This window comes from Pollachius pollachius (genome assembly GCF_949987615.1).
Source record: "Pollachius pollachius genome assembly, chromosome: 9".
NCBI classification, from domain to species: domain Eukaryota; kingdom Metazoa; phylum Chordata; class Actinopteri; order Gadiformes; family Gadidae; genus Pollachius; species Pollachius pollachius.
This window is the reverse complement of record NC_136942.1, coordinates 137,936-162,639: the sequence shown is the minus strand read 5'-3', so window position 1 is coordinate 162,639 and position 24,704 is coordinate 137,936. Positions and strand designations below refer to the sequence as shown.

The 24,704-nt window shown below is 44.4% G+C and overlaps 2 protein-coding genes across 6 annotated transcripts in view; one reads left to right on the top strand and one right to left on the bottom strand.

Moving 5' to 3' along the window:
• Positions 1-1,349: 1,349 nt before the first annotated feature.
• On the bottom strand, positions 1,350-19,191 carry tbc1d15 (TBC1 domain family, member 15). The gene is made up of 17 exons (XM_079742901.1): positions 19,118-19,191; positions 18,435-18,536; positions 18,107-18,181; positions 17,646-17,787; positions 16,688-16,895; positions 15,706-15,808; positions 15,078-15,269; positions 13,094-13,222; positions 12,031-12,134; positions 11,721-11,815; positions 11,339-11,455; positions 11,100-11,200; positions 10,342-10,441; positions 9,761-9,858; positions 8,583-8,699; positions 7,984-8,070; positions 1,350-2,636 (listed from the first exon to the last, which is right to left on the bottom strand). Exons 1-17 carry the CDS (start codon positions 19,139-19,141, stop codon positions 2,430-2,432), a joined length of 2,001 nt encoding a protein of 666 aa, XP_079599027.1. The 5' UTR covers positions 19,142-19,191; the 3' UTR covers positions 1,350-2,429.
• A 593-nt stretch (positions 19,192-19,784) lies between these two features.
• Positions 19,785-24,704, top strand: part of zfc3h1 (zinc finger C3H1-type containing) — a 29,990-nt gene continuing 25,070 nt past the window's right edge. For 3 of the 5 annotated variants that reach the window (XM_079743290.1, XM_079743289.1, XM_079743287.1), the window contains exons 1-9: positions 19,785-20,467; positions 21,064-21,555; positions 21,855-22,039; positions 22,253-22,399; positions 22,497-22,857; positions 23,069-23,277; positions 23,670-23,787; positions 23,884-23,978; positions 24,222-24,398. In XM_079743290.1, the coding sequence (XP_079599416.1) occupies positions 19,930-20,467; positions 21,064-21,555; positions 21,855-22,039; positions 22,253-22,399; positions 22,497-22,857; positions 23,069-23,277; positions 23,670-23,787; positions 23,884-23,978; positions 24,222-24,398 (2,322 nt within the window). In that variant the 5' untranslated portion in view covers positions 19,785-19,929. The remainder of the gene's footprint in view (positions 20,468-21,063; positions 21,556-21,854; positions 22,040-22,252; positions 22,400-22,496; positions 22,858-23,068; positions 23,278-23,669; positions 23,788-23,883; positions 23,979-24,221; positions 24,399-24,704) is intronic. The other 2 variants (XM_079743291.1, XM_079743288.1) reach the window with 1 other exon arrangement.

The window sequence follows — 24,704 nt, the reverse complement described above, 5'->3', positions numbered from 1 at the left end:
TCTTCCATCAAAGGACACGGGCAGCACTGCAGAGTGTCAGCTCAGACCTGCCCTGACGCACGCGGCTGCTGTCCGTCAGCCGTGGTTGAAAGTGGAGGCAAAATGCCACGTACAATCTGGCACAACCTGCAGCTGAAAGGGGAAACGCAGTGTTAATCTTCAACCGCCGGAGAAAATCTGGTAAAAATAAGGAAAATAAATGGGCCCACCCCAATAGTAACAACAAGGTCCTCGTGACATTTGGTTGGAATATAAAATACATTAATCCTTCCTTCATTTAGTAAAATATTGGTGGATTTTGTACACTCACTGTGTGTTAATGCATTAAAGTATTGCGGATAGATAGGTTTGAAAAAAAGAAAGCTAACTGCTTCATCTGGTTGTTTAATAATCTGCTGTAACTATGTACTGCACTGTTTTAATGTGCTTGTAATGGGGTTTATATTTTTGTTTTTCTGTTGGGTGCTGGCAAATGAATTTCCCCCTGGGGGATCAATTAAGTTTATCCATCCATCCATCAAGCAATTACTGTCCTTATAACTCTTTCAACAATGTTGACACTAATGTGTCTCACAAGAGGCACCTTCCTCAGCTCATGAAATATAATCCAAGCAGACATGGATTATATTTGAACGATTCTATTCTAAGATGTACAGGTGCCACCAAGAGGGGATGTCATCATATCCCAGAGAGAGCCCAAACGTACAGGAACTAGGGTTAGGGTTAGGGTTAGCCCTAACCCTAGTTCCAACCCACCAAACAGAACCATTTGTTACGGACAGGTGCATCCCATGTCTCTACCCATCCTTGGCCAAGGGCACTTCAGTAGTAATTTGTTTTAGTGGTTTGAGGTTATAAGGTGATGCCATTCACCTTAAAGGTGAATGGCATGATATTATACTAGCAGGTGAGAGTGGGATTAGCTGTTATAGGCTGTTTTGAAAATCTGCCTCTTCTGGCATCACAAGTGGGCGTGTCCACCTAGATGTGGATAGATCATGATGCTGGAGAGATCAGTCTACCAGCCCACCCAGTGGACTGCAGCAAACGTTGCTCATCTATCCGTCATACATCTAGGTGGACACGCCCACCTATGATGGCAGATTTTCAAAACGGCTTGTAACGGCTAATAACTCCCTTTGAAGCCATCACACTGATGAAGAGCAACAGCAATAAACCCAACCCGTGTGTGCAGTGTAAGGATATGAATACATTTTTGATTGAAAGTTAAAGACTTGTTCTTCCAGTTCATAATAATAAGCATGCGAGAAATACGTCAGAATCGTGTTCTGCTTGATTACAAATGATTCACAAGGAGTAAAACACCATGCCCTGAAGTAGTTGTTTGTTTTTTTATTGCCCCATAGTGTCATTTCCAGGCCATGAGATTTGAAGACACATAATTTCAAAGCTGGTCAACCAGACTCACTCCATCCTGCTGGCAAAGCAAAGTGAAAACAATTTAATCAATCCGTTGGCTCATTCAAAAAACCTCTATGCATGTTACATTTATAGAAAAATCAATATCTAATATCTTTCAAATTTTGAAAGTAAGTTCTAGAGAAATTGACTAATTGCAAAATAAGTCCTTTAAAGAGGTGTTAGTTTAATGTAGTATATATTGAGGCGCAAGGACTTCCGATATATTAAGCAGCAGATTTCTCTGGGTACAAATGGGCGATTCCGAGTTAGAATAAAAAAATAACTCTAAATAAAGAACTGGCACACTCGCTTTGGAAGCAGAGAGGACCGATGCTGGTCCAGAGTAATGTGAAGGCTGATGGTGGGGGTCAGAGGTCAATTTAAACATACGGTAGCACTCCACACAGCAGGAGAAACTCTGACGTTCCTCATTAATACTGACTCCAACTGGTATACAAGCTGTCTAATACATTGGGCGAATATATTGATAAACTGTACGTCACAGTTTCAAACAGTTCCTAACCTCAATTTGAAAAATAAAAAAACAGCAATACACCAGCTGCCAAATTGGATGCAAAAAGAACATACCCAAAATCCTACACTCAGCGTTTTGATTATTGATGTAATAAATGATTAGTCCATTGTTTAATCACCGGAGCATGGTTGAGCGTTGGGAGTGATACATTTTAGCAGCACAACTCAAGTCACCAAAAAATCTCAGCCGACCTTTAGAAAACGTAGTTACCATCAGGAATGACTACTTCAATGAAAAGACAATATGGTACAAGAAATTACAAAAATAAGGTTTCTTAATAATCTTAAATCCTTTTTTGTTTGTTTTTTTACATTCCATCCATCTCATCATCATCATCATCATCATCAAGGCTCCTGATCCCAAGCCGGCGGCTGGGGTGGCGTTCCTCTTCCGGGACAGCCAGCTCGACCCTGTCGGGAAAAGCTTCCCTGGTGGACGGCCCCAGTCTCTGAGGTTCAGCTCTCTGCGTTCACTAGGACACCAAGGACACTTTGCAGCCGTTCTGAGAGCTCTCTCTCAAGTGTCCGTGGCCGTTGGAGAAGGCTAGCCCCCGGTGGGAGGGGCTTGGCGAGGGGGAGTGGCTCCTCTTGGCCGGCTCCGTGCCCTCTGACCTGGGGGCCTCTGCGGCATCTTCGTCTGTGTTGAATCCCATGATGTCGCTGACGGAATGGGGCAGATCCTGTGGAGGATGTACGACATGAAAAACAACCTCGAAGAGTTTAGTACCAAGTAGTGAACTCCATCACTGTAAAGGTTTAGTACAGAGTAGTGACCTCCGTCACTGTAAAGGTTTAGTACAGAGTAGTGACCTCCATCACTGTAAAGGTTTAGTACAGAGTAGTGACCTCCGTCACTGTAAAGGTTCAGTACAGTAGTGACCTCCGTCACTGTAAAGGTTCAGTACAGTAGTGACCTCCGTCACTGTAAAGGTTTAGTACAGTAGTGACCTCCGTCACTTTAAAGGTTTAGTACCTAGTAGTGACCTCCATCACTGTAAAGGTTTAGTACCGAGTAGTGAACTCCATCACTGTAAAGGTTCAGTACAGAGTAGTGACCTCCATCACTGTAAAGGTTTAGTACCTAGTAGTGACCTCCATCACTGTAAAGGTTTAGTACCGAGGAGTGACCTCCATCACTGTAAAGGTTCAGTACTGAGTAGTGACCTCCGTCACTGTAAAGGTTTAGTACAGAGTAGTGACCTCAGTCACTGTAAAGGTTTAGTACCGAGTAGTGACCTCCATCACTGTAAAGGTTTAGTACAGAGTAGTGATCTCCGTCACTGTAAAGATTTAGTACAGTAGTGACCTCCGTCACTGTAAAGGTTTAGTACCGAGGAGTGACCTCCATCACTGTAAAGGTTCAGTACAGAGTAGTGACCTCCGTCACTGTAAAGGTTTGGTACAGTAGTGACCTCCGTCACTGTAAAGGTTTAGTACAGTAGTGACCTCCATCACTGTAAAGGTTTAGTACAGTAGTTACCTCCGTCACTGTAAAGGTTTAGTATAGTAGTGACCTCCGTCACTGTAAAGGTTCAGTACAGAGTAGTGACCTCCGTCACTGTAAAGGTTTAGTACAGAGTAGTGACCTCCGTCACTGTAAAGGTTTAGTACAGAGTAGTGATCTCCGTCACTGTAAAGATTTAGTACAGTAGTGACCTCCGTCACTGTAAAGGTTTAGTACAGAGTAGTGACCTCCATCACTATAAAGGTTTAGTACAGTAGTGACCTCCATCACTGTAAAGGTTTAGTACAGAGTAGTGACCTCCGTCACTTTAAAGGTTTGGTACAGTAGTGACCTCCGTCACTGTAAAGGTTTAGTACAGTAGTGACCTCCATCACTGTAAAGGTTTAGTACAGTAGTTACCTCCGTCACTGTAAAGGTTTAGTACAGTAGTGACCTCCGTCACTGTAAAGGTTTAGTACAGTAGTTACCTCCGTCACTGTAAAGGTTTAGTATAGTAGTGACCTCCGTCACTGTAAAGGTTCAGTACAGAGTAGTGACCTCCGTCACTGTAAAGGTTTAGTACAGTAGTGACCTCCATCACTGTAGGGTTTAGTACAGTAGTTACCTCCGTCACTGTAAAGGTTTAGTATAGTAGTGACCTCCGTCACTGTAAAGGTTTAGTACAGTAGTGACCTCCGTCACTGTAAAGGTTTAGTACCTAGTAGTGACCTCCGTCACTGTAAAGGTTTAGTACAGAGTAGTGACCTCCGTCACTGTAAAGGTTTAGTACAGAGTAGTGACCTCCATCACTGTAAAGGTTTAGTACAGAGCAGTGACCTCCGTCACTGTAAAGCAGTGGTCGGCAAAAAGGGGCCCGCGGGCCAATTTTGGCCCGCCAGCTATTCTGTCAGGCCCACGAGATGATGTTAATTTGATGTAAAAAAAAAAATAATAATAATAATTAATTTTAAAAAAATTATTTTCAACCCCATATTAAAAAAAATAAAAAAAAAGGCATACAGCAATCCCATCAATTTCGAAACATTTATTGAGGTATAGATGATAGTCCTAAAGTGACAAAACAACAGGTGGAACATCTGTGCAGTTATCCATGACGCACAGGTCAGAACGGTATTGGCACGCGAGTGCGCGTAATCTTGTGCAAAAAAAACCCCAAAGTGTTCCGTCTCCCTCCTCCAGTGGGCAAGGTAAAAAATAGTCTACGTTTCGTTAAATTAACAACATAACAAGGTCTGCTCAAATGTGAAATGGCCCAATTAAAATAAAACTTAAAGAAAGTGAAAGATGAATGCACATTGTCCGCGTGGGAGAAGGATCTGCGCTGCTCCTGAATAAAGACAGAAAAAAGGGAATTTACAATTTAAATAAGATCAAACAATATAACTGGGCATTTTTTTTAGGCCTACTATTTAAAAAGGCCAGTAGGCTACTCACTTAATGGGAAAAGTGGCTCCTCCCTTCGGTCACAATTTTGTGGATGTCGGGCGACAGGGATGTCACTTTTATTCTCAAGCAGTTCTCCAAGCTTGCATTGGTCAGACGGTTCCTCTCGTGTGTCTTGATTGCATTCATTGACGAAAAGCTGGACTCACACGTGGAGGTAGATGGAAACATCGTCAGCACATAAAGGGCAAGTTTCTTGATACCCATGTACTCTTCTGAGCATCCGATCCAGAAATCCTCCACAGAATGCGCACTAAACGCATCACGGACGAGGGAGCTTGACTGGAAATCGATGAGCTCCAACTGAAGCGCTGCCTCGTCCAACGAGCTCATGGTTGTTTTGGCCAGTGAGGAGAATTCCTCGCTTTGCGTGGACAATGGGTCGCGGACAAAGCCAACAATTTCCCTTGGGACACAGTAGTCTCGGAACCGCGACTGAAAGTTGTCCCGTAGCTTGTCAAGGAATTCAGTCATAATTCCTGTCACTCGCCCCCCTCCCTGTGATTTTAATGTTGCAAAGTGCAAGAGCCTTCCACTTGCTAGATCAGACTGGAACAACTCCAGCTTCCTTGTAAACGAATCCATCTTCTCGATCAGGTCCACAATGGTTTTCCCTCTCCCTTGTAGTTGCAGGTTCAGCTGGTTAAGATGGCCAAAAATATCAGTTAAAAACGCGATGTTTGAGATGGACATTTCACCTTCTAGAAAGGCCAGGTGATCGTCTGAAGCACGCATCTTGCTCATTCGCAGGAAGGTTTTCACTTGATCTAGTAGCGCACAGAAGCGCTCCAGTGCCTTTCCTTTACTTAACCAGCGCACGTCATTGTGAAGTAGCAGATCTTCGTAGCAGGCCTCTGACTCAGCAACAAGTTGGCGAAAAAAGACGGTGCTGTGTGCTTGATGCACCCCGGACAAAATTAATGACTCTCATCACTTTATCCATGACACTCTTCAGCTCGCCACTGAGTCTGGCGCACAGGACACTCTGGTGAATTAGGCAATGTAGTGCGTGCATTTGTGGTGCTATCTCCTTCAATCGGGCCACCAGACCTCTGTGGCAACCAACCATGGCAGGTGCACCGTCTGTCACGATGAGGTTTATTTTCTCAAATGGTAGTGCATGTTGTTTAATCAATTCCTCCACTTTGGCAAACATAACATCCCCAGTGGTGTTCCCTTCTAATGGAATTAGAGCCAACAACTCCTCCCTGAACTCCTTCCCATCAAAATACCGCACGTATATGCACATCTGACTGATATCAGTGTTGTCTGTACTCTCGTCAATGGCAACGGAAAAGTAGTTGGCCTGACTCAGGCCACTCATAATTGATCCGCTCACATCGTCAGATAGGCTCTCTATGCGTCGGGAAGCTGACCTCGCTGAGAGCGGCATTTGTTTCACTGAGGCAATCACTCCATCCATTGACTTATCTGTAGCCAGCTCCTCCTAAACAGCCACCATCACTTCCTTAAAAACCTCTGCGTCCGTAAATGGTTTGTTGTGACGGGTAAGAACCCATGCTGCTTTAAGGGACGCACTTGTAACCCTCTGCTGCTCGGTGAATGACCTGACAAGTATTTTGTTGCTGTGTGCATATCCAGCCTCCAATGCTTTAATTTTATTAGTTCGCACCTCTGTCCCAGGAGGATATGCGTTTTTGAACTGGCCATGTTTTGTCTCATGGTGTCTTCTGATGTTATATTCTTTGCAAACGGCAACAGCCTCGTTGCAAATGAGACATGTAGGCTTGGCATTAATAAATGCAGGCAGGATAAACGCATACCTCTGCTTCCATTCTTCTTTGTAGGTCCTGCATTCTGAATCAATTTTTCTTTTCAAGGCTTTCGACAACGACATTTTGCATCGATAACTAGCATAGCAATGTTCAGCTAATCATTTTTACACGTCATCTAAAAGAATATTTGTATACGGCAGGTTGCTAGGCAATCGCCTGTTTCATGAGCGACGACACGAGATGCAGCAGGCGGCATAAAAACAGCGAACATAAGCAAATAAACGTTTTAATGGAATTAAATTAAATGCGTTTTAAAAGTTAGTTTATTTTAATATAATAAAATAAATAATAATTTAAATAGTAGACCCCCCCCCCCAAAAAAAAAGCTATGGCCCGCGATGCCGTTGTCTGAAAAAAATTTGGCCCGCGTCCAAACGTAATTGCCGACCCCTGCTGTAAAGGTTTAGTACAGAGTAGTGACCTCCGTCACTGTAAAGGTTTAGTACAGTAGTGACCTCCGTCACTGTAAAGGTTTAGTACAGAGTAGTGACCTCCGTCACTGTAAAGGTTTAGTACAGAGTAGTGACCTCCGTCACTGTAAAGGTTTAGTACAGAGTAGTGACCTCCGTCACTGTAAAGGTTTAGTACAGAGTAGTGACCTCCGTCACTGTAAAGGTTTAGTACAGTAGTGACCTCCGTCACTGTAAAGGTTTAGTACAGAGTAGTGACCTCCGTCACTGTAAAGGTTTAGTACAGAGTAGTGACCTCCGTCACTGTAAAGGTTTAGTACAGTAGTGACCTCCGTCACTGTAAAGGTTTAGTACAGAGTAGTGACCTCCGTCACTGTAAAGGTTTAGTACAGAGTAGTGACCTCCGTCACTGTAAAGGTTTAGTACAGAGTAGTGACCTCCGTCACTGTAAAGGTTTAGTACAGTAGTGACCTCCGTCACTGTAAAGGTTTAGTACAGAGTAGTGACCTCCGTCACTGTAAAGGTTTAGTACAGAGTAGTGACCTCCATCACTGTAAAAGTTTAGTACAGAGTAGTGACCTCCGTCACTGTAAAGGTTTAGTACAGTAGTGACCTCCATCACTGTAAAAGTTTAGTACAGAGTAGTGACCTCCATCACTGTAAAGGTTTAGTACAGAGTAGTGACCTCCATCACTGTAAAGGTTCAGTACAGAGAAGTGACCTCTGTCACTGTAAAGGTTTAGTGTGTGATTCAGTGAGTTCAACCGTGTAATGACCTCTGTCACTGTAAATAATAATCCCTCAATAGGTGGTCATTTGGAAATTATGTACAATAAGAATTCTAATTCTGTTTACAGCATTAGCGTTACTTTATGTGCAGCGTGGTTTGTGCACGACTAAAAAGTGAGCTTACCTTACAACCCTTGATCTGTAAGCAGATGGCCTCTGCTTTACGGAGAATCTCTTCTATGTCCAGCTTCATGGAGAGTTCATTAACATGCTGTTCAAGAGGCAGGGGGATTGACAAGGTCAGGGAAACCTTCATCATAATAACCATGACTCCAACATTGTGGTGGTACTCAGTCTCAAGAATGTCTTGCTTCCTAGGGCTAAAACAATTAGTCGCTTTATCGCTAAGGTGATCTGCAAAAATGTAATCAAGTATAATTTTGAAAAATCGATTAATCGCTCGAGTCATTTATCAAGTACAAATAAAAAAATGTGCTGCTTAATGTCGCAGTTCATTTTAAATATTTGGTTCAAGAATCTTTATAAAATGCATTCCTGTTTTTGTCTGAGGAAGTTTTGGTACTGATGGCTGTAGTGGTGGTGTGTTGGCTTTCTTTCTCTTTTGTTCCTTGTTGAGTCATCTTCTTTATTAATCTTTTTGTGCATTTGTTTTCAATAACTCACTTTTAAATGAATGTCATCTAACTAAATGTAGATGACATATTTATAAAATATTCAAATTGAAGACAAGAGACACATTATTGCAATACTTTTTTTTTTCACCTTCAGGATTTCATTGAAGCCATAGTTCTCCTCCATGATCTTCTGCTTCTCCGAGTCTAGGATGGAACAGCAGACCAGCAGGTGGAGGTTCTGGCAGGGCAGGCCCGTCCACATGACCTGGGGAAAGGGTTAGGGTTAGGGTTAGGGTTAGGGTTAGGGTTAACCCTAACCCTGACCTGGGGAAAGGGTCAGGGTTAGGGTGAGGGTTAGGGTTAACCCTAACCCTGACCTGGGGAAAGAGGTGGGGCTGCTGTGAGGACCTTGCTCTAGATTGTTGTGGATTGTGGAGGCATGTCTCAGGAGTGGCAACAGGAGCTGCAACCCTGTAGCCTGGCTATTGCCAGACCAAGCTCAACGTAGATTGAACGTTGGTCTGGAGAGGCTGCTGTCATTTTCTTCAGCACAAGAGGCGGGATCAACGGGCCTAGTTCAAATGACTCTGTACGCAATTGGCTGCTTGCCCTCGCTTCCCTGTCGTCATTGTGTTCTTTCTGCTTCCGCAAAAACGTATCGGAGCCATTAATTAAGATGGCTGCTAGGCCATGTTACGCTCTCTGACCCTACTCAGACAGGGTAGGATCAGAGAGTGAGATAGCTGCTAGGCCATCTCACTTGGGTTGAGTTGAGTTTGGTTCTTCTCCAAAAAGCTTAATTCCTATCAACTGAACTATTCAGTAATTGGGAAGGAGGCCCTGGCTTTAATTTGGGGGTTACAACATTTGGATGTTTAAACCAGTTCAGGTAGGCCTGAACTGGTTTCCAGTTCAGGCCTACCTGAACTGAATCCAAACCAACGGTTAATGAGATGGGCGTTGATCTTGCAGCCGTTTAGTCTGGATATTCGCCAGAGGGCTCTGAGAATATAATGGCTGACGTGTCTTGTCTCGTGCGTTTTAGTTCAGTTAGCATTTTACTGTACCATGTTAGAAAGCGTCCCTGTGCGAATGGGCCTTCAAGAACCTATTAAACACTATATAATTATGACTTGTATAATAACCAATAAAATCTGTTTAAAAATAATAACTATATTTTACACCCAAACCACTTCATATGTGTTCAGCGCCATCCCTAGGATTGGGCTCTTTAAAGACCACGCTGACAATCTGTTCATGCCTGAAGGCTGAGGGGTTGGGGCCAGAAGAGGAGGCTCCGTCTGGGCCGGAGGGTGACGACCGTACCTCCCATAGCCGAAGGACGTCCGGGAAGCTCAGCTCCCGCTTAAAACGGATCAGCAACCAGCGGAAACAGAAATACAGGAATCCCGAGTCCTGGGACTCTGAAAATGAAAAACACAAGAGGACAGGTGAGAAACGAGTAGGCTGAACGAGTAATCGGATTCAAATCTGAATCGCAATGTAATAGAACGCGATATGCAAATCACAAAGGCTGCGATTAAAAATAAATAAATAAATATTTATTTTTCTTCTACAATTCAATAGTTAAATAAAGAGGTTATAATATCAATTAATCTCAACACATCGGCCTGGCCTAAAGGAAAGAGCCGTTTTTATGTTGACTGCTTCCAATGTTGTGTTGGCAATACTAAAGAATGATTTATTGCTCTTTTAGAGAATAATACAGAACATTAGGAACTTAATAAATTAAAAGAAATCTCATAATAAATCGCAATATTGGAGGCACGTTTAGAGCTGCAATATTCTGAGAGCTCTGGGCTGCTAGCAATGCGCATTACAACGCAGTCGTTGTGTGTGTACAGCAGGAGGTGAGAGGCCGGTGTGTGTCAGGGTGTTTGGTGTACCAAGGTAGTTCCAGAAATTCAGATCCAGCAGTCTCAGCAGAGAGCTGAGCTGGACCAACTGGGTCTTCATGCCCTGCATCTGCTCCTCAAAGTTCTGGTGCTGCACAAACCAACACACACACAAAAGGTTATAATGAGATGTTAAAGGGGACGTATCATACCACCAGGGGTGAGTGGGATTAGCCTTATGACATCACTAGTGGTCATGTCCACCTAGATCTGCATAGTGCTGCATAGATGAGCAACGTTTACGTCAGTCCAGTGGGTAGGCTGGTAGACTGATCTACCCAGCACACATCTAGGTGGACACGCCCACTACTGATGTCATATGGGGCAGATCTTCGAAACGGCTCGTAAGGCTAATCACACTCACACCTGGTGGTATAATATTTCCCCTTTAATAGTGACTTCAAACGTCATGTATCCCCAGTTCAACCATGTGATTAAAGGTGCTGTAGGTAAGATATTATTTGAATGTCATTAGCTAGAAATGGCACAGCAGTCCTTCAGCTATTGGTGAGGGAAATGAGCTGCTAATTTCTGACCAATCAGAGAAAGCTCTTGCATGATTGGTTAGGGGAATCCAGCTTTTCTGTGGATTACAGTTGAATGTGTGTGTATGGAATTCAACACTTCCCAATGGCAAGAAATCATAGGGAGGGAGGTTATGATTATTATTTGCTCTTTTCTGCTTCCTCTCTTTACGACTCTCCAATCTTACCTACAGCAACTTTAAGCTAGATGAAGAGACCCTTTACCATCTGGTCCATGAAGGAAACAAAGCACCAGAAGGCATCAACCTCGTTCTCCATCACAAAGAGGAGCGGAGAGAGAAGGTCGCTCATCCCCTGGACATAACCTGCACACACACACACACGGTGAGATATATTATCTTATTCACTTTGAGTATGTTATTATTAGCTGAGCAAGTGTTAGGTGTTAAAGAAAATGTACATTTCAGTAGAATTGACATGTTGTCGAGGTCTCTTCCACTCACCCAGGTCGAAGTCGTACATGCAGTAGGTCATGAGGATGTCGTGGAGCAGGACAAGGCCCGGGTTGTCAATGCCCTCGTAGAACCTGTTGGTCCTGTCCGTTCGGTTCACGTCCTTCTCTGAGGACACAGGAAGAGTGGAACCGAACACTTATTACCGCACTATATCCCATGATGCATTGCCATCAGTTTCATCTAACGGAGATGGTCCGGCACATATGGATCCTTTACGCTAAAGGGCAGTAATGGCGAGACCTCTACAATTACAGTAAGTTGATGGCTTTACACCCAGTTGAAACGAGCGGCGACAAAATCCACCCTGTTTCTCCATGAGGTGTCTCTAACCTGGTGAAGGTTAAGCACACGCAGCAAGACTCAGACTTACCGATGAGACTCCTGTTGTCTCTGAGTTTCGAGTTTCTCCTCTCCTGCTCCTCGCTAACAGACTTCCACTGCAGCTTCATCCTAAAGTACTCGTCCCTTTAAGACACAGGTGACAGAATAGCGTTTAGAAACACCGGAGCCGGGGCATAATACGTTTGGAAGACTGGATTCATTCCCTGTAATAAAATGGTTAAATGCAGGAGGGAAACGGTACTGCTTTAGCTTAGCAACAGTATTTTGGTTACCAAACAGCAAAACAGGGGGAGGTTTCTGCAACCCAGTCCAGATTGTACAGAAAAGAAGAAGCATACGTCTTATCTCTCGTCACGGCTTTCCTCTCCTCCAGGGTGCTGTCCCAGGGGAAGTATCCCAGCAGAAACTTCCAGACCTCCTTCCTCAACATGTGACACAGACCCTGTTCCATCACACAAACGTTTGATTTAGTGGGGCGGTTCTCGATACCGTCTCAAGTTAGGGTTAGGGTTAGGCTAACCCAACCCTGAAATCAATGTATTGGGCAATCACTGCGGTCAGTTCTGAATGACCCTAGTTCAGATGTTGAAGGGTTAGTGGCTAAACAGTGATGAGTTGTCTAGCATTGGGAAGTTAAATCGATAATGATAATAAATACATAAATAAATCATTGTCTGTTAAGAGATGATAACAATGATCGCTGTTCTTAAGTTTTATTTTAATAAATAGATTAATAAATAAAAGACGTTGCAATCGTTATATGTCTGCTCTCATATCAATTACATTAACTTTTTTATTTATAGACAGTAACAGTCAAAGTTATCAAACAGTTATAACAGCATCATATAATTATTGTTCCAAGACAAACTCCAACTAATCAGTTCGTTTCCTTATCCATGCCATCTTAGTTATGTCAAAATGTTCATAGCCATAAAAATACCATTAGCCTAGTGTGACACAAAAGCAGCACTAGCCAGTCTGGAGGATATAATGTAGTCACCATGGCAACGTTGTGAAAATGTAACAACTTCCAAGTCTTTAATTTCCTTTGTTAAGTTATTTTTATGCTGGCATTTTAAGTCTATCTTAAATATAGCTTGTTTATACGATGCAAGATAAGGTGTAGTTTTAGTGGGGTCTGGAGAAATGGCCGGTTATGGATATATGAAGGTTGGAATCGCGAGACCACTCAGGTATAAGTTTGCGTTTCGTAATGATTATATTTCTTGCCATGGCAACTGCAATTGATTTCCACATACGGACACGGCCTGACATTGTGAAAATAACTCTAACCAATCAGATTACAGACCGCAGAATGTGAATCTGCGAGATCAGGAATATCTCAAGAGGCTCCATGATAGTAAGATAATAATAATCATAATGGTAATATACTCAACATGCCCCTTTGAAGATGACTTGCTTGAGATGGGGGACGTTGAATACCCTTCCCTCTGCGTCCTGGTGCCCCCCCCACTGCTCTGGGGTCAGGGGCGCCCCCCGATGGACCGCTGGCCGCACTCCCAGGTCGATCTGAACAGCCAACCAGAGGCACAGGCTCCAAACATTAAACAGGACAATGTGTGGAAGAAACTTGTCCGCGCCATAACAGCAGTGAAACACCTTTGAACAAATAAACCTCAGTGGGAGCAGTAAATAGGGAAGGAATGACTGCATGTTTAGGGGCTGTAAATGGGTACTCTAGTCACCGAGCACTAATAAAGAAGGATATACAACTAGTGAAAAGGAAATCCTGCAACATTGCATGCAATGTTCTTGAGAGACTGTATAAACTAAGTGTTGTTCACCAACATTACCGGCTGGCCAGGGGGGGAATTTCCAAAGCATTCATTGAGTTTTGTAAAAATGAAAGTTTTCACTTCAAAACCGAAAGCGAAAAGAATAGCAGCTGTGGTGATGTATTAAAATAATCACACATCTCAATAGCAGCTCAAGTGTGAAAGAGAAAGATATTACAGTGTTCAGATGCTATTATCGCCATCTACCCTCTGGAACGCCCTCCATCTGGCCATCCGAAACTCTGATACACTGTTGATTCAAAAGTCAACTTAAAACCTATCTCTTCAGGACCACCTACAACATTTGACAAATCATCCTCCGCCATCTTCCACCCTCTCTCTCTCTCTTAATGTGTTGCCTATTGTTGTGGTGTTGTTTATTTTTTCCCTTTTGTTTGATTGTCTGTACTGTCTGTATGTATTCCTTTCTTATTTGTAAAGCGTCTTTGAGCATTTAGAAAAGCGCTATAAAAAACGGATCAATTATTATTATTATTATTATTACTACAGTGTTCTGATGCTATTACAGTGTTCTGATGCTATTACAGTGTTCTGATGATATTAGTGTTCTGATGATATTACAGTGTTTTGATGATATTACAGTGTTCTGATGATATTAGTGTTCTGATGATATTACAGTGTTCTGATGATATTAGTGTTCTGATGATATTACAGTGTTCTGATGATATTACAGTGTTCTGATGATATTAGTGTTCTGATGAAGACCCGGTGTGTTCAGCAGTGTATACCTGCCCAGGAGACATAACTTGATACGCCTCATGTTGGACACACATATGCACATAGACTGTAAGAAATACAGTTAAATATTGACTTTCTATCTTTGCATTTCGATGGAAATTAGGGTGGAAGTTATTAGCGCACAATGGGGAACAGAAAAGTTTTGTTTAAGTTTCAGTCGCGTTCTGAACCTTCTGTTTTAGATGCCTGCAGTCAAATGCTGCTTTTCTAATGCTTTGGGGATTTGGTTATTTTGACACTGAGGTCAAACGTTCAACTTGTACGAATAAGAAAATCAAATCCTTGATCGTCCCGACTCTGTGTAGGCGGGGGCCGCTGTTGCAAGAGGCAGCAATAGAAGACAGAGTCACCAGAGACCTGTGCTGTGTATCACTATCCATACTTCCATGAGTACACTTAAACTTAGTACACTATCTGCACTCACTAAGTGTGCCGATTTTCAGATGTCCGTGTTGTTGCAAATCTAATACTCCGTGGGGCACTAACCGGAAATTATGATCGCGACTGCCACCGCCGCTCCTCCCCGCAATAAACATCCCGCTTTGAACGGTGAACTCTTTACGCCTAGCAGCTATAATAAGCTATAAAAGCTATAAAAACTACAAAATGACCGACGTTGGCTCAGCCTGGCTCCGCCCTCTTCCGCTACGTAGCTTAGATGGCTGCCGTTGAGTACGAAAAGAGTCCATCGATCCATCCATCGAGTATACCATCCGGGTCCTTTCAGTACACTTATTTTCGCCCCGATCTGAATCGGAATGCCCTGCGTACTCAAACTAAGGCTAGTAAGTACGGATAGTATGGATATTGGAACACGGCCGCAGACTCACCCGGGTGATGACCTCGAAGCCAGGCTCCTCCTGGTGGTTGATCTCCAGCCCGGGGATGACCTCCCCCAGGAGGTCCGCTGTCTCCTCGGGGGGCCGCTGTTGCTCCTCTGCGCCGCGAAAGGCGTCGTACAGATAGTTGGTGACCTTGGAGAAGCCCCCCAGAGTCGTCACATACGGGTCCTTCTTCAGCTTCTGGCAAACGGGAGAGGGACAACTTCACGTTGCTGGGGACTTGAACCGCGGGTCGGGGTCAGAATGGAATGGCAGCAGTCAAGGATGCACTGCCTGAAACTTTCTTAAACCTTTTTTTGTTGTTGTTATAAATGGAAAATGGAAATGGACTGCATTTACATAGCGCTGTTCTAACCATTAGCCACTCAAAGCGCTTTACAATATTGCCTTACATAGGTTAGGTGCCTTGCTCAAGGACACCTCGACACTCCGCTAGGAGGAGCCGGGAATCGAACCAGCAACCTTCTGGTTACCAGCCGACCCGCTCTACCTCCTGAGCTACTGCCGCCCATTATTAACACATTAAGCTGTAACTAAATGAATAGGGAGACTATTATTAAAGTCTATAAGATTATTATAATGCATGCTATTTGTCTTTTGTCAATATTCTGTTTACATGAACAAGGCCAAAGTTGTTGTCGTCCAGAAGGTTCTCGAAGGACTGGGACAGGGTTTTGTTGACAGTGCTGACCAGCAGACAGCTCTCATCTTCTGGAGACCTTTGAACACACACAAAAAAGGACTCACGTCACACCCCTTCAACCAAGAGATGCGGGGAAGTCGGCTGTTTTGTTCAGTGTAGTGTGACAGGGCTTGCGGCTTTGCAGGGCTGTCAGGAGGATGACTTCCCCAAAAATTCTGCCCTTAATCAAATGATGAGTAGTGCCATGTAATAACATGTCGTTATTCTGCATGTGGAACACTCCTAACAAGAAAGTAACCGGAAAACATTTATATACCATATATATAAGAGAATATGAAAGACATAAATGGAGTAGATATTATTTTGGACACGCACACATACACTGTTGGGGTTAATAACATTCATGACAGGGCAAACAAGGCAGAAAGAGATAACGGCGTGACGGGACATCACAACCTGCCTGGAAACTGCTCCTGAGGACGCCTGTCAGTCAAGACAGACCACTACCATTATGAACGGGCTTTGATAAGAACTTTAATAAGAAACCACTATCTGGGCCAGGATAGGGATGCACATAGCCTGGGCTGACCAGGATATTATCTAACCTGATATTTTGTTCAGGGTAGGACGAGTGGCTTCCAGACAGACATCAGGAGGCAGGACACATAACTGAACACCGATTGCTCCAAAGGGCTTGTGCATCAGAATCTATCATGGGATTGTTTGTTGTGCTATGCCATTTTGAGAGGACTCCGGAGCAGTACTGTAGAATTCTAAATCATCAAACGTAAATAAACCGTGACCAGGGTTGATAACGCCACTTGGGAAATGGAAAATGAACTGAGAGGTTCCAGAGTATTACGCATTTGTGAACCGGTCTGGCAAGTCAGGCTACTGCCAACTCACAACTTGCAGTGTCTAGCTGTGGTTTATGGTTCTGCGACGTTCTACTCACTCGCTTAGCATGGCACATCTTCGAAGGCTATCCAGGAACTCTGAGACGCCGCCCTGGTGGAAGTAGAGAATAGGCAGGGAGTTCGAGGTATCCTTTAGCTTGAAGAAGAGGGAGGACCAGCTGTCCACTTTGACTGTGATGGTACGCAGGTCACTGACGCTGAAGGTGAAGGCCCAACGGTACCTCTCCTGACTGTGGTTCAGGGCACCTGAGGGGGATGAGGGCCAGAGGAGGATTGGACTCATGACATTCTCAGAACATTCCAGGAGATTGTTGGAACACCTATGATGGTCGAAGAAAATATCTGCACAATGAATATTATCCTTTGTTATTGTATTAATGTTCTTTGCATTGTTGAACAATGGCTCTGTTGGGCTCTGATGGGACAGTCGTGTCAGTCTGGCTCCTATCAACTTACTTTGATTGGATCATTCTTCAGAGGACCAACAACTGTATTTACAAAGGCTGCACGATTCTGACAACAGTTATTATTGCCATTATTCTGCCCGATATTGAGATTGTGATACTTCATTGCGATGAACAGATTATCAATTCAAATTGCTAACCTGTCAACTTCACACTGTTTTGTGTCATATATTAAGTGGTAGTGATTACAAAAAAAAACATGTATGGACACTGAAGATTCTATAGCCCTTAATGTGAAGTCCTGTGATCCGTTAGAGCACTTATTGCTGAGTTATAATGGCTTACAAATTGATATAATCTGACAGGCGTACAAAATCTGATTTAAACTTTTTTAATAATTGCAACGGCCGAAAAAGCATTAATTATGCAGCGCTATCTATATGTCATATCTTATAAATTATGTGAAAATTCAGCTAGTTTCAAGTAATTATCATTCATTACTGATTTGAAAAACAAACATGCTAACTAACAAGTAACTGCCTGCCGGCGGGAGACGGGAGTTAAAGGATAGTCACATGGCTGAATTACCCACCATCTCCATTGGAGAAGGTCTTCTTCTTAAAGGAGATAGCGTTCACCATGTCCCACTCTGTCTCATAGCTGTGCTGAGTCTCCAACCCTTGGTGGGGCCTCTCCTCTGCACTCTGGCCCCACTCCATGACGGAACTGGAGTCCTGGAATGCAAGCAAATGTATAGAAACAAGGTTAGTGGTGTGGTTTACTATGCTCCCACCATGTCAGCTGGCAGAGCTGAATGTATCTGTTCATTGTTGTGGTCCATGTTGATTCAGGTTAAACAGCCATTATTATTTGACAGGCTTAAATCTAATCACCCTTAGTGCCTCTCTATCAAATTAGCAAAACAAATACATAGTTTAGATTTGGACTACTTACATTGTGAATAACTGTAGAGGTAATGCAACGTTTAGAATAAGAGCGTAAACTAATCTTTAATTCTCAATCATTGTAATGGAGAATGTCAAGAGAGCAAACCTTGCCAGCACATAGCATGTTTGATGGGTCGACCGTGTCCTCCAAAGGTCTGTATTCAACAAGGAACTCCCCATCCTGGAGAACACGGGAGAGCATTTCTAACAGATGGAAAACAGCTTCACTACATTCCTGGAAACTGTGGCACTTATACGAACATTAAACTAGAATTATCTGCCATATGAGCAAGGAAAGTGCAACTTTTAAATAAAAATGAAGCTGGAAAATTTTAAGTATTGAAATGATCGTATCACAGTTATTGCTGGCAATGTTTACCACCAGCACAATGAGTCGATATTTGTGCTCGGTTACAGTATTTGGAAAACAATACCTTGTCGACGACTCGAATGGACCCAGAAATAAGTAGATCTTGTTCAATGCAGTCATCATTACTGTTTGAATGTATGAAAACGCCATCCTGTTCGAATAAAACCTGACACAAAGTCAAGAAATTGTGTTAGCAACCGTACGATAATGTAAGAATGCAATTCGGTTTTAATACCACATGTCATAGTGGAAAGGTAAAAACCAACACTAGTAATATATATATGTAAAATATAATTTATAAATGTCATCGCTCAGCTGTAAGCACTTCGCTTTCCTGTTGCCTTATTTTCGGTTAGCTGGTGCTAAAGTTAGCTTATCAAATTATACTGTCTATGCATTTAAAATGTATGGAAAAAGTCGCTGTACGTTGGGATCATAACTCCATCCCTTCACACCCAAAAGGCTGGAGACGCGGGCACGCCGCAGACCCCGATCACCACAACACTCGTGTGCGATCGTGGCGTTCAGCAGGATGGAATGCTGTAACGCTAGCAGCCGACGTTGCTGCTCGCTATTGGCTAACCTCCGCTATTACAGTGTATGAGGCTAATATGGACATATAGACAAGTACGACGGAACAGATTTTGTACACAAACTCGCAATTTGCACACGGTGCGAATGTTACGGCTTGACCAAGGGCATTATACGGAATGCCAATCGATTAGACCGTTTAACATTGTTCACTACCTTCTGGGAAGTATCAGCCGCCATGTCGCCTACCGTCGATGACGACAACCACTCACGTGCCTGTCAACTTCCAAAACAACAGTGACACCTCAGCTTCCGTGTTGGGGAATGCGCAGGCCCAGTGAATGATGACGTGTGTGCCACAAGGTGAATTTCTTTATTTTTTAGTCTGGGTGTTTGAAATATGTACGGGAAAGTTACCCTTGGAAAACGACATTTTATTTATATTTTATTTATTAACTGAGTCTGGGTGTTAGAAATAAGCACGGGAAAGTTACCCTTGGAACACGAGTTTGATTTCATTCAAAAATATTTCTGTTAATATACTGAAGGTAGACAATAATACACAAAACCTAAAACAGGGCCTCTTTAACCTTCCTGATAAAATATGTGTTATTTTCAATACATATTTTATATACAATAAAAACAAACATATATAATATATAAATAGATTATATTTTCACTATAGCAGTTTGTTTTAGGTATTATATTCACCTCTCAAAAAGGTGACGTATATATTGAAATAATATACATTTTAAAAACAACTCGATGTCTTTAGAAAGAACGTGTGCATTTCGACGTCTAGAGTGACGCGCCCTTGCTTTCAGTATTGGGCAACTATCGCGATGCTTGAACGAGGTAAGAACAGAGAGAGAACGAGGGGGGTAGCTAAAGCAAGCTAGCGTTCCGTCACCAAGTGGTATAGTTGACTAGATTTGTGTTCATTTGATACCGATAAGCCCCATATCATACTAACGACCAGGCTCGCCGATGACACGACATATCTAGGAACAGTCTTATTTCGTTAGAAAATGGCTACAAGCAATCGTTCTCCGCGGGAAGAAGGGGAACTAGAAGACGGAGAGATCTGTGATGATGACACCGAGGAAAATTTGCCTGTCGAGCTTTGCGGCGGTAGGCCAAGCGTTGATTCTTCTAGGAGGCAAAACCACCATCATACACATAATTTGCTGCCTCTAATGGCACACCCGCCACCAGATTTTCGACATTTAATGCCATTCGACTTCGGACCTCATTTGCTCGGACCCTTCCCCCCGAGCCACCGACAGCAATGTGGGCCTAGTGGGCCTGATCGACCTCCCCCACCGGGGCTTGGTCCACCGCACATTGACTTGAACCAACGATCAGGCTTCTGGGAACGAAGTCACAACACCTTGGGGAGGTATAGGCACAGGGCTGTTCCGCCTGGGGGACGCGACGACTGGAGCAGACCAATCTGGGGAGAAGGCGGTGGGGCAGGTCGCGGTACGGGCAATCTGAGACCGCCATCTGAACGTTATGGACCTGGAGAGCTCCAGCTCAACAAGAACGAATCTCCTCCTAGAAAACGTATCCTTTTCATAACGTATGTTTGAAGGGGACTCTGCATTTTGAACTTAAAGTGCCTTGTCTTAATACTTGAGATAATCTATCAATGGCTTAATGGTTGGTTAGCTACTAGGGTGAAAGTAGGTCTGGTGGTCCCACCACGAGCAGGGTTCCAGACAGGGTCAATGTTTTTGTTTCCCGATCATTGTTTTATTTATATGTAACCTATTTTTACTTTATCCAACTTTAAAAACGTTAGACCAACGTTTTTATAAAAGTATTAAAGGGGACATATCATACCACCAGGTGTGAGTATGATTAGCCATTACAAGCCGTTTTCAAAATGTGCAACATTGTGACATCACAGGTGGGCGTGTCCATCTAGATGTGTGACGGATAGATGGACACGCCAACCTGTGATGTCACACTGCTGCACATTTTCAAACCTGCTTGTAATTGCTAATCACGCTCACCTGGTGGTATGATATGTCCCCTTTAAGAAATGTAAAACAGGCTCTTCCTGTACTAAAGCTTCTCGACCCCTAACCTAAGATATGTACATTATATAAACACAAACTCAAGAGTATTCATATTCCTTGACGACTTTGTTGACACAGAAAAGCAGCCTTGGCCGATTCAGGTGAGAAAACCAGGGCACAGTGTTGCGAAATCCGAAAACGTGATGGACGAGAGCTTTGAGGACCTGCTATCCAAGTACAAACAGATCCAGCTGGAGCTTGAATGCATCCGGAAGCAGGAATCCAAGGCCCTAGAGCCCAGCGACTCCCCCTCCAGAGACCAGCCGCCGCCAGAGATCCTTGCCAATGTTACAGTGCAAAGAACCGAAGCAGAACCCGCCAGTATTCAGAGTCACAGTGCCATCGAGGAGGCGTCCGACCCACAGAGGACTGAGAAGAAAGTATTCCAGGCTTTCAATCTCAAGCCCTTGCGCCAAAAGCTGCTCACTCCGCTCGAATTGGACACACTGAAGAAGAAACTAGAAGAGGAAAACGGTGTTGGACAGGAAGTGGAACAGGGGCAAGCTCAGCAGGCAGTTGGGAAGGACGGCCAGGAGGGCGACATGGTTCAAGTCCCTGCTTGTCTCAGAGGTTTGTTACCATCTCACCACACAGGTGTCTTGTTGTTTATCCGAACATGTTGACTTCGACTGGCCAACGACTAATTGGGCTCTAGACAAATCTGATTGTGAAATAGCAGGATAAGATTAGACTTTCATCCCCAAATTGGGAAATCATGGCGTCATTGTGATACCTTTACCCCGGTAGGCCCAACATCTCTGCAAATGCTTTTGTACAAGATGTCTTAAGTTAAGAGATTCAGCAGCTACTTAAAAAAGATAAAGCCGAACGACGATTAATCAACAGGTAAGGTCATTGAATTTGTTTAGTCCTCACAGGAAATGGAGAAGGCCCCAATCATGCAGAAGCAATGCTTCCTGGAGAAGACCTGATTGTGCTGGATGAATGTTTCGGCTGTGCAGAGGAAGAGGAGCACAGAGACCTGGAAAAAAATCAAAACTTCAGCCGAGAGTTGTCAACGTCCAGTGAAGACTCAGTGACTTCCCCTGAAAAGGTACATAAGTGTCATTACTTTACCATATAATACGTATATACATCCAGCTTACACATGCAAATATAAATAATCATGTCTCCAAACATAATGAGCTCTAGTTTGGAGTCATCTGATGTTAAAAATCAAAACATTTTAATGTTCATGTTAATGAATATGTAATAAAGTCGACCTGTCTGATCGTAACCAACGAGCGGTGCCTGTTGTGTCCTTTAGTCTGCTCTTCCCAGGAGAGTGGAGGAGGAGGAGCTGTCTGAAATGCAGCTCAGGCTCCTGGCGTTGCAGTCGGCCAGTAAGAAATGGCAACAGAAAGAGCAGCAGGTCATGAAGGAGAGCAAGGAGCGCATCACCAAGGCTTCCCAGGTAGCGATGATGATGATGGGGATTACAATAGTAATTTCATATTCCCAGGAACCATAATGATAATAATAACGTCATTTGGGGACATTTCCACTTGCAGGACAAGAATTTAGGAATGATCCCAGGGAATGCCACCCTTGGAAGGCCCAGAGTCACGACCAGGTCTGCCTCCACCGCAGCAGCAGCGGAGAGAGCCAGGACCAGGGTCATGCCCCTGGAGAGGGCCAGGGAGAGGGCCAGGTCTGCAGCAAGGACCGCTCCCATCAGGCCCGCCGTTAGGACCCCTGGCAGGCCTGCTGCCAAGCCCGGGCTCAGGCCTCCTCCTGCTAGGCTCATGGACAGGGACCGGGGCAGAGCCAGTCTCGCAGAGAGAGAGCGAGCCAAGCCTGTCTCCAAGTTGGCCACGGAGAGAAGCCGAACCCCAGGAAAGGCTCCCTTGGCCAAGAAGATGATCAGCCCAGGTGGGTCCTGACCTCTCCTTACCTCTGTCATAGTGTATTGTATGAGTAATACATTGGAATAGATTCTATAGAATGGTATAAATTCTGCCTATTCATTTGAACGGATTCTGTCAAAGTCAGACTTCCCATCTATCGGACTTCCCCATTTTGTTGATTTCCGACACTGGGTGTGACCGCACACAACACAGCTGACCACCGCCCTCCCTACCAGGTTCGTCGGCCAAGCAGGCGGCCCGCAAGCAGCAGCTGCACACGTGGAAGCTGCAGCAGCAGAGCGAGGTGGAGAAGCGGAGGCTGGAGGACGAGGAGCGCAGCAAGCGGGAGGAGGAGATCCGCAAGATCCGTGACTTGTCCAACCAGGACGAGCAGTACAACCGCTTCATGAAGCTGGTCGGGGGCAAGGCCCAGGACCACAGCAAGGTAAGACCACCTGATGGCGCCCACTTCCCCAATGACGTGCCACCATGTACTAGGGATCGACCCATATGGATTTTTCAGGGCCGTTACCGATGTTGTTTTCATCAGCCGTAGCCGATGACCGATAGGACAATACAGATTTTCTTCTGCCGATATTTGGAGCCAATACTGCTTTTGATCATGCCTGGAAGAATATAAAAAAATCAATCAGCGAAAATTATCGGCTGATGACGATACACGTAAAAAAACGCAAATATCCGCAGGCCGATATATCAGTCGATCATGCAAACGGTACGTAGGACCGCTACAATGACGGCCTCTGTATGGCGTTGTAGTAAAGCATGTTGAATGGCATGCGACCCTGGGCTAAGATGAGCTCTGCCTTGTTTCTTCAGTTGAGGGAACACAGGAAGTCGATGAGTAAGCAGGGCCTGGATGCCTCGGGTAACCTCTACCAGTACGACAACTATGACGAGGTGGCCATGGACACAGACAGTGAGACTGGATCACCAGGTGAGCTATTTTGAAGTCCCAAGTGTATGGGTCGATTGTGACGTGGTGACCGGATGCATTGAAGTCGTAAAATGTTTTGTACTTGTCTCTCGACAGCCTCTTCGCCAGCGCACAACCCCCTTTCCACGGAGTACCTCCCATCCCTGTCGTACATGCCCTGCTACCCTGCAGACTCCACCCACTTCGGAATGGTATGACCCCAATGCTCGTAATGATTCAGTCTGCTTTTGTCAGGGACTTTAGTGTCCAAAAGGACTGTGAAAATGTTCACACGTTTATTCTAAGGCCTGCTCATGGAACTACTGTACTATTTGATTACTTTACCCAAATGAAATCGACTGAAGTCTCCAAACCACAAGGTGGAGGGTGAACCCGGTGTGATTCTACTAGTGTGCGGTCCTCTTCATGTTCCTCCTCTCTCCACCTCTATGTAGAACTTGGTGCAGCAGTTCCCCCCCCACATGCTTCCCGGTGTTCCCCCCCCGCCTCCCCCTCCGGAAGAGTCGCTGCCTCCCAAACCTCCGTTTGCGGATGAGGAGGAAGAGGAGGAGATGCTGCTCCGGGAGACGTGTTTGATGTCCATGGCCAACAAGAGGGTCCCTGGGCTGGGGGTATGGCTCTCTATCTGATACCTGATGTTGGTTAGGGTTACCCTAAGGTTACCCTAACCCCATGGCCAACAAGAGGGTCCCTGGGCCGGGGGTATGGCTCTCTATCTGATACCTGATGTTGGTTAGGGTTACCCTAAGGTTACCCTAACCCCATGGCCAACAAGAGGGTCCCTGGGCCGGGGGTATGGCTCTCTATCTGATACCTGATGTTGGTTAGGGTTACCCTAAGGTTACCCTAACCCCATGGCCAACAAGAGGGTCCCTGGGCCGGGGGTATGGCTCTCTATCTGATACCTGATGTTGGTT